The sequence below is a fragment of the Elephantulus edwardii genome, unplaced genomic scaffold, assembly GCF_000299155.1.
Source record: "Elephantulus edwardii isolate Elephantulus edwardi_28Jun2011 unplaced genomic scaffold, EleEdw1.0 scaffold00114, whole genome shotgun sequence".
NCBI lineage: Eukaryota > Metazoa > Chordata > Mammalia > Macroscelidea > Macroscelididae > Elephantulus > Elephantulus edwardii.
In genome coordinates this window covers 2,937,638-2,947,303 of record NW_006399864.1, presented here as the reverse complement: position 1 = coordinate 2,947,303, position 9,666 = coordinate 2,937,638, and the positions used below count along the sequence as shown (strand labels likewise).

The 9,666-nt window shown below is 42.6% G+C and overlaps 1 protein-coding gene across 1 annotated transcript; it reads left to right on the top strand.

The window, feature by feature from the left end:
• Nucleotides 1-1,464: 1,464 nt before the first annotated feature.
• Nucleotides 1,465-2,376, top strand: TMEM74 (transmembrane protein 74). Its single transcript, XM_006892349.1, has one exon. It carries the CDS (start codon nt 1,465-1,467, stop codon nt 2,374-2,376), a length of 912 nt encoding a protein of 303 aa, XP_006892411.1.
• Nucleotides 2,377-9,666: the final 7,290 nt, after the last annotated feature.

Genomic DNA, 9,666 nt, shown 5'->3' with positions numbered 1-9,666 from the left:
CTCCTTTCCTCTCTTCTAAGTGAGTTGGCAGACTGACCTTAGATGAGCTTTGCCCAGGATTGTGTGCTGTTGGGGCTGTGGATTTTGAAGCATGAGAACCTTCAAGAAATGGGTTAAATCATTTATCGCCATGAATTTAAAAGTGAAATAAAAGGGGGCTCTTGCTTGAATCCCCTGTCCTTGGTAGGTGGAAAGTGAATTTTTATTCGTCGGGAAATAATGGAAAAGCAGGAAGAAAAAGACAGATGGTTTCTTGCTCAACCCAAAGTTCTGCCCCACAAAATTCCCTTGCTGCAGTGGCTTGAAGGAGTATTTTGGCTACAGAGTCTAAAAGGTAGCTAGTTTGGAAAACAGCTGTTCACAGAAATCCAGCTTTATCAGTTTATATTTACATACATCATCATTATTATTATTATTATTATTATTATTTTAGATTGTCATTTTATAGAAGTAAATCTGTAATATGTTTGTGAGAACTTCTGGGTGGTCAATATCCTGTGTGTGTTTCTGTCTTGTTTTTTAAGCAGAGCTTGCTGAGAGGGAGAGAGTCAGTCACAGTGAAAGCTACCTGGCGTGGGCAGTTGTCTGAGCAGGAGTAGGCTGGCCTGGTGTATTTCACAGGGACTTTAGTGGGCAAGCTCTCTGCTTACCTTCAGGTCTAAAACAAGCCATCTTAAACATACTGCCCATGTAGCAGTGAGGCACTGAAGGGATGGGGCTGAATGGAGTCACAATGAGTAAACTTTGAGCCTCAGAAACACAGGGATGAAACACAGGGTGACTAGGACCCTCAGGTACAAGATGTGTCAAGTGAGAAAAGGTGGCCAACTAAACAGGCTCACTTTAACCCACTTCAGAGCTGCACAGTCAAAATGCAGAGCCCCAGCTCCAGTAGCCTGATGGTGAGTTTAATCCTAAACTCAGCCTCATGAACTTTGGTATCCGAATCTGCCCTGAATTTTAGAGGGTGCAAACTCTTAAAATCCAGCTGAATAATTTAGAAGTCTGCACTTCCTCAGGTTTTTCAGAAAATCAGCAGCTCTGCTAAAAAGGGTCCCTGCCTTGCTCATTTGCCTCTTTACAGGAAGTCTGCCGTCTCATCTGAGGGATCCTGTCACAGGAATGTGTGAGCCCTTGGATAAATTTGGCTTCCCGATGGCAGGCACACTTTCTCCAGTGACACCACCACTTCCTCCTTGCAACTTTTCTACCCTGATTTTAGTTTCTCAGTGTTAATCCCTGGGCAACAAAGGAGGCTTTGGCCGCACCACACTTTCAGGCCACTAGGTGTCCTTATCCTTCTTTTGCCCCTTTTAGGAAGCTTTGGGGCTGAGATGCTGTAGAAATGGGGCCCAAGACCAGACTTCCTGACAGTACAGCCCTAGCTTCTGTTGGGTTCTTATCTAACTGTGTTGCTATTGACAGGATTTCCAGAAACCTCTACGAGATGTCTAGCTGCCTCTGATGGAACTCCAGGCGCTTGCTAAGAAGAGGGAGCAGGCTGACTTGTGTGGAATAGTGGACTGGAGCCCAGGAGGACATCCCGAAGACCAGGAAGATGGAGCAGCAACCAGGACCCCCCTCTACTGTCAGAGACAGTGCACGTCAACACCCATAGCAGCCGAGATGGAAGGGTCAAAACGGAGCCTTTCCCCTGCGTCCCCTTCCTCCTCTTCGCAGGGTGGTGGTGTTCAGCCAGACTCCTTCCCTCCAGGACCTGTCAACGCTGAGAACAGCCAAATAGAATGTAAAGTTTGCAACTGCTGCAGTCAGGAACTGGAAACTTCTTTCACATACATGGACGAGAATGTTAACCTGGAGCCCTGGAACCGGAGCTCTCCTACGACCAAAGGAAATAATCACCCTGAAACTCTGGGCTGGGGAAATCCAAACGAGTGGCCCCATGAGTCTGCCATGTCCTTGATATCCGAAGATGAAGACGACACAAGTTCAGAAGCCACGTCTTCGGGGAAGTCAGTGGACTATGGTTTCATCAGCGCCATCTTGTTCTTGGTCACTGGGATCCTGCTGGTGATCATTTCCTACGTGGTCCCCCGGGATGTGACTGTGGATCCCAACACGGTGGCCGCCCGGGAGATGGAGCGTCTGGAGAAGGAGAGTGCGAGGCTGGGCGCCCACCTGGACCGCTGTGTCATCGCTGGCCTCTGCCTCCTCACGCTCGGGGGTGTCGTGCTGTCCTGCCTGCTCATGATGTCCATGTGGAAGGGAGAACTCTATCGCCGAAACCGATTTGCCTCCTCCAAAGAATCTGCCAAACTCTATGGGTCTTTCAACTTCAGGATGAAAAGCAGCGCTAATGAAAACACCCTGGAACTGTCCTTGGTAGAGGAGGATGCTCTTGTAGTCCAGGGTTAATTCTCGTTGTGAATGCCTTGAGGGTCTCTACCTTGGTGTTTTATAAGAAGAAAAACAACAAAGGAACAAAAATCAAAATACATTTCTTAAAATTAGCAGTGTAATTTCTCTGCTTATCCAGAAAAGTTTCCTCCCCAGGCAGTAGCCAATGAGTGTCTTTGTTAATGGTGTATCTTTCCTTTAGGAAAAAAAAAACAAAACATAACCCTAAAACATAAGAGTCACAGCGAGTTTACGCCTTCCCATCTAAAAAACTTGTTGCCATCAGCCTCTGCTTCCACAGAGAAGGATTTCTAATGACCTGGAATAGAAGTGATTTCTTTTCCATGAATGTAGGATGTTATTCTTGGACACTAAGAGGTCCTACACAAAGTAGGATCAATTGGTAATCTATTTTATGAAAAAGAACTTAATCATTGGTCATATAATAAGGTTCACATGTAATTCTCAAAGGTGCTTATCTGTTTCCTTGGCTATATGTGTATATTATTTTTTCTTTTGTAATTTGGCTAAGTACTCAAGTAGAAGGTGTTGGGTTTGAGTATTTGAAAGCTTAAAAATGTTATTTATAAAAATAGTTTTAAAAAAGATACATTTGAGATTATTCCTGTATTCAAAAATGCTAAGAAAGACCTGACATGAAAATGATCTAAATCACGATTATCAGGGAAAAGTGAGGCTTGCCCAGACTGGCAGTGCTAAATGTGAAGTCTGTGTCTGTCGCGTGCGTAGTTGCTGGATGAAGTGAAATGAGTTGCTGCTGTAGATTTCATTTCCTCCTGTGATTTTGCCATCATCCCCTTTACCAGCACTCCTGAAGGCGTTGCTGGTGCTCACACCAGAGAGGCGGGGTGTGAGGCATTTGTAACATATTTCCAGACATCTAAACATCGAGGCGGCTCTGAGTCGTGATTGGCTCAAGCTGCTCCCAGACGGCATTTTTAAACTTTTCTTGTTTGAAAAAACACTTTCAACACAGTTACTGCCAAACTCTTGGGAACCGTGCCTACCAAGCTGTGTCACTTGTTCTATAGGCTGGAATAGCAAGACATTCATTGCCCAGGATGGCAGCAGTGTTTAGACCCGTGGTCAAAAGAAAAGATCTAATATCAAGAGTGAAAGAGGAAACACGCTAGTTCATGGGAAGCACACTCGTCACTTAAACCCAGCTTCCCCCTCTAATGGGTTGAGGTATATTCTAAGCACCTTATTTGCAGGATCTTTGACGTTTGAACTCTTACACACGATGGTCACAACTTTACAGAATACACACCGGGACTTGACCCACCATTGTTATACGCTAAGGGTCTAGCGATTGGGGAACGCCCCTTCAAAAATATCTTGAATTTTCCAACTGCTTTTTGAGCTGTTTCCAGTTCTCTACTCTCCCCGCATGAAGTCTTTTTCCAAGGACTAAGCTCTTCCTGTGGGTCAACCTGCCCACGGTTTGTGAGGTGAAATTTCACCATTCTTGCCCCGTGGAGCACTCTGGTTCATTTCCTTCAAGACAGACTTGTCATTCTCTAGGCAGTGCATGGTACACTTAGAGATAATACAGGAAACATGAGCCCCCCCCACCAAAAAAAAAAGCTGAGAGTCTTTTATGTGCCACATTCTGGTTTTTTCCCTGTGACTCTCATGCCATGGTTCATCTTGAAGCCACCTTACCAGCAGTAAGTGTTTTGTAGTCTGAAGGTTTGTGAATTGTCAGGTTCGTTTCCGATGAGATTGAGGGAGGAAGAGGGATGGTGTACAGCTTGGCTGAGTGACAAGGTCTGAACTGGGCTTTTTTAAAAAGAAAAAGAAGTGTTTATTCATAGAAGCAAAGTGTTGATAATTGAGGTATATGGGTGTGTTTCTTTTTTTAATGTATTGGTTAAACAGGATTAATTAAACAAATGGCAGATGAAACTGAATTAATGCGAAGCCTCATTTTCAGTTAATGAAGGAAGACTGGTTTGCAGATCAAGCACTGGGAAGTTTTTCAATTTTGTGAAACTGATGATAAAGGAGAAAATGCCAGCATGTCATTGGAAGGGATTTAATGAATCTTGTATTGCTACCAAATTATATTGGGGGGGGAACCCCAACCACTCCAAAACCTAACATTTCACAATCTCCTTCTCTGTATGAATTCTGTAAATTTTTCTTAAAATTAAAAATTGACATTTATGAGGTCAGTGGCTTATTTCCACAATATTGAAGTCTGTTTATATACACATGGGAGAAAGACGAGCAGGCTTCTCCTGTGTCATCAACATCCTCTCAGAACCTCACTAGAGGGTCAGCGTGAGTCGATTTTGACTTGAGGGCAATGAGGTCTTGGTTTTATTTTATGAGCTTATATATAGGCCACCTCATGTTTCTTTTAAGGCTTTATTTTATAGGGCAAATCCTTACCAAAAAAGACACAATTCTGAAAATGGTCTGGATGTTCCCCTCAGTACTGTGTTAATACAGTCCAGATAATTGCCTCAATTAACTTTTCCCCAGGAATTAAGTTTGCACAGCCCTGGCTCTTCTCCTGCCAGGACCTGAATCCAGGATTGGCTTCTTGAATTTAAAACGATGGCAGTGAAGCAAAGAAAAGCCAGGAACTTTGTAGGTGATTGTTTCCAACAGTTTTTTTGGCTCTAAAAATATTTATTTAGGAGTCTTTTGGCAAGACCAGGTGATAAATGTTATAGACCTTGAACAAACTAGCTGTGGCATTGGGCCTGGATTCTTCATGGCGATTTATGACCTTATTTCTATCTCTTCAACAAGGTACTGGTTGTTATCTGTGAAGTTTTATTCTTAGACCTGGGGTAGTAAAGCTGTAACTATTATTTTCAGATGTCTATTAGTGTAGGTCTCCTTATTTATCAGAATCTTAAGTTCAAAGTCACCTTCCTAAATGTTTAAGAGAAGGCTGTTACCTGTCAACAGGGCCACTCAACGGTAAGAACTAGGAACAAAGGTGCCTTTCTCCATTACTGTTGTTGTTGTTGTTGTGTGTACTGTCAAGTTGGAGCCAATCCACAGTCGACCCTCCAGTGGGTTTTCATAGGCAAGAAATCATACTAGAAGGCGATTGCCCATCCTTCTCCCATGTAGCAGCTGATGGATTCAAACTCCTTGACTTTGGGATTGCAGCACAACTTCTTATCACTAGGGCCATCAGGTATGCAAAAGAAGCATCATCCAGTTGGGGTTCTTTCTCTGTTAGAGCAGCTGGTGGATTCGAGCCATGTACCACTGAGTTGGCAGTGTAATTCCTTATCACTGAGCCATCAGAGTTCCCTGTTACAATTGGGATGCAAACAACCTCAAACCCCCCCCCCCCAACAAAACTGCTTTTAAGTTGATTCTTAACCCTAGAAGCCCCATAGGGCAGAGTAGAACAATGTAGAGCTGTATGTATGCCATGGAGCTGCCAGAACTATAAATGTTATTCAAACATACCAGTATGGTTTTTTGTTTTTTTTCTTGTAGAGTAGGCGGTGAGCAAACCATTAACCTTTCTGGTAACAACTGAGTGCCTAATCACTAGGGCACTTTTATTGGTATCTGTAATCTGCTAAAGACAATTGAAAGCTGTAGGGAGCTCTGGTGGCATAATCGATAGGGAATTGCACTGCTAACTCTGTGGTCTCATTTCTCTGACAATTCAAACCCATGAGCTGCTCCTGGGGGAAAGATGGACAGTGTCCACTCTGTCCTGCTTTGAGCTGGACTTGGCAACCACAGGTTTGGTTTTGTTTTTTAATATCATTTGTAAACCATTCTTTTCCAAAGCGTACCAGCCGCTGCTTCTAGAGTTCCTAGCAGGTACAGATGTTTCATATGACAAAGTAACTGAAAGGTTGGAGGGCCACCCACCAAGTACGTCAGGAGAGAAGCCTGATCCAGTTCTGAAAAGTCAACCGTTCAGAAACCCTGTGGAGCACCATTCCCTATTGACATGCATGTTGTTATTGTGAGGTGCCAAGAAGTTGACTATGACTCAGCAACCCTGTGAAGACTGGATCTGAATCCTGCCTTGTCCTGTAACATCCTAATCACCTCTGATATTCTTCGGCCCATTTTTTAAAAAAAATTTTATTCACTTTAATGAACATTTACAGAGATTTTGGATTTCCAGTCATTCATTGTTGCATTTTTCTCCCTGCCCACCCCTCCCCTATCCCCTGCCCCATTTCGCTCTTCTCTTTGAAAAGTAAAAGAAAAATTCCTTCATTGGTATACAGTCACCGCCCCCAAGTACACTGCACTATGCAACCTTCATTCTGGCCTCTTGTCATAATCATAATACCCAATCATATATTGCTTTTTAAACTGTTCTCTCCCTCATCTGTTTCAATGCAGTATACATAATTTATCCAATTGTTCTCAGTCTCACCCCAACCCTGATGCCAGTCCTGTTCTACAATAGTGGCACTATGCGGTATTTGTCCTTTTGCGACTGAGACACTTCACTCAGCATAATGTCCTCCAGGGTCACCCATTTTGAATAATATTGCATGAGTTCCTTGTTTTTCAATGCAGCGTAGTAGTCCATTGTGTGAATATACCACAGCTTCTCTATCCATTCATTTGATACGCACTTAGGTTGTTTCCAACTCTTTGCTATTATGAACAAAGCCGTGATAAACATGGGTGTGCATATATCTGCCACTTCAGCCCATTGTTACAGTCACTGTATCCATTTTGTTGAGACTCTTCTCCCCTTTCACTGATGCTCTACCTTTCCAAGCATCACATCTTCTTCCAAGGACTGAGCCTCACAACCTGCCCAAAATGTGTGGGATGAAGTGTGTCACCATCCTTGTCTCTAGGAGCACCTTCGTTGTAGTTTCTCCAAGACCTATATGTTTATTTTTTTTGGTGGACTGTGGGTTATTCAGTACTCTTCCTCAGCACCATAACCATTGCCTTAAATTGGAGCAGTTGGTTTTAAACAGATTCTGTTAGCTTTGAGGGGTGTGTGTGTGAGTGTGTGTCTGTAGTTTGGTTGGTTGGTTGGTTGGTTGAACACACTGTGTCCTTTACACCCACTTAGAGCTGCTGAAGCCGGTCATGTCATATGATTTGTTACTGGATTCTGTTAAGTTGATGTTGACTGAGAACACCTTCCTGCGGCAGAGTAGAACCACCACATATGGTGTCCCTGGCTGTCATCTTTATGGGAGCATAGGATCAAGTCGTTGTCCTGCAGAGCCATTGGGTAATTCAAAACTCCACCTTTCAGTTTGTAGGCAAGTGTTTAACCACTGCCGCTGGAGGGCTCTGCACATGGTGTTCTCTTGGCCCTTTTTCTAAGAAGAATGGCCCTTTCAGCAAGCCCATCATCTCTTAGCTGATTGATGCTTGCGAGGTGTGCAGGGCTATATGAAACCTTGGGTTTGATGGTGGTGGTGACTGCTTTTACCCTGTGTGACTGCTGAGTCCCTTAGTCTGGACTATCAAGGTACTTACCTCAATCTACATGCTTTGAGAGACCAGAATTCACTACTTTGTGTGCTTATTTAGTTGCATGATCCGATTGGACCACTGCTGGCACATGTCCTTCAAGGTACAACTTCAGGCGGAAAGTCTGCCTAGCCAAGTTCGTGTGTGCCTTCTTCTATTTCCCCATGACAAGGTTGAGTGACTGAATGGGCACCATGCCAGCTCAATGGCAAAAAGAAAGGATGTTGGACTAAAGCAGCTCTACTTTGTACCTACTTCTGTGTAACAGGCAGCTCCTCTAGGCAGGAGCATTTGAACATGCCAACCTCCATCTTTCATGTGCGCAATTATAAACATATGGAAAAATCTTACCTGAGTTACTTATCTAAGATGAAAGCTTTTCTAGTGTCTGTTACAAGAGAAGGGTTTTTCCAATCTGAAGGTCAGATTCCACTGCAGCAATTACTGCTTCCACAGAAATGCGCTCTGACAAAAGAGATTCACAACCTTAGCGGTAGTTTCACCTATTTCAGCAAGATTTATTACCATCAACTGGATTCAATGCAACAAAGAAATAAGATTTTTACAGTTCTTTGTAATAGGATCCAACCCCTCCCAGAATTAGGTTTAAGGAATGACAGTGATGAAGATGAGAAGAATTAGCATGAACTCTTTCTTCCCCCAATGCCCTCATGGTAAAAGGGTGAATAGAAAAAGGAAACAGCATCTCATTGTCCTTCAGCTGATTTTTAGCTGTGTCATTATGGCTCATAGCATTCTATGGTATCCAATTCTTCTAACTTTTATGGATATAAACCTTGGGCATAAAAATGTGCCTGACAAGTGCACTGCCACTGTAAAATGTAAGGTTATTTTAAACACATAAAATTGATTTAAAAAAAAAAGAAAACAAACACCAAACCAACCGATGTCTTGAATTTAGAAGTGGACCTGTAATTTATGTTAACTAAGGTGCATGTTTATGTGCACTCCAGTGTGTGTGTGTACATTAGGAGTATATTTTATCATTAAAGAACTGTGATGTCCAGAGCTGTTGTTAGCATACTTTTCTTACCAGACACTGGGTATGTTGACTTTAAGAAGAAAAGAAGACTTTCACAGGTCATGAATGAAGAATTTAGTCTCAACCTCAGAATGAGATGCCATAGTTCTGTAAATCTGTTTGGATTGGTTCAGCCTCCCACAAATGTTTATCGATTTGCTTTTCTAACCTCTTCATTTGAGATTTATAAGAGGGTAACATATTTAGAAGTTACTTTATTTCAAGGATCATATCTAGTCAGCAGCCCAGGTTTTCTTCTGCTCTAACTTTGTCTAACGCTCCTGTGTTTGAGAACAGCCAGTCTCATTTTTACTTTGCTACCTTAGGTTTCCTTGCTAGGCTCTCAACAGACACCACTCAAAGAGAAGGTGGGTCATTACAATGTAGGATGTTTACAGCCTCCAGTCTGTGGTCCTTACCATACCTATGCTTTTAATTAGACTCATTTTTCCAGGTAGAAAAATGACTCCTTTTCGATCTGATGAAGGGCAGTTACCAAGATCGTAAGCGTTCTCTACGGCCAATTGATGCCTCAAATGTTAATAGCAAGTGTGTCATATCATTTGAAAATAAAATTATTTATTAAGATGTTTAATTGTCTTTTCCACCTTTTACTTAAATGTGATATTTGGTACTGATTTGGCCTTTACCCTGAAAATGCCTGCCTCCAAAAATGTAAAACTGACTCCTGATTCCATTCTTCCTGCTACATCACACCAAACCATTTAAGCTGTTCCTTACTATTGTTATTTCATATGAAATAAGCCTTTGGGGGGAAAAAACTCTTGTCTGAGCTT

Coding starts and splice junctions, on each gene's coding strand:
- TMEM74 (XM_006892349.1), top strand. CDS start 1,465: ATGGAACTCCAGGCGCTTGCTAAGAAGAGGGAGCAGGCTGACTTGTGT.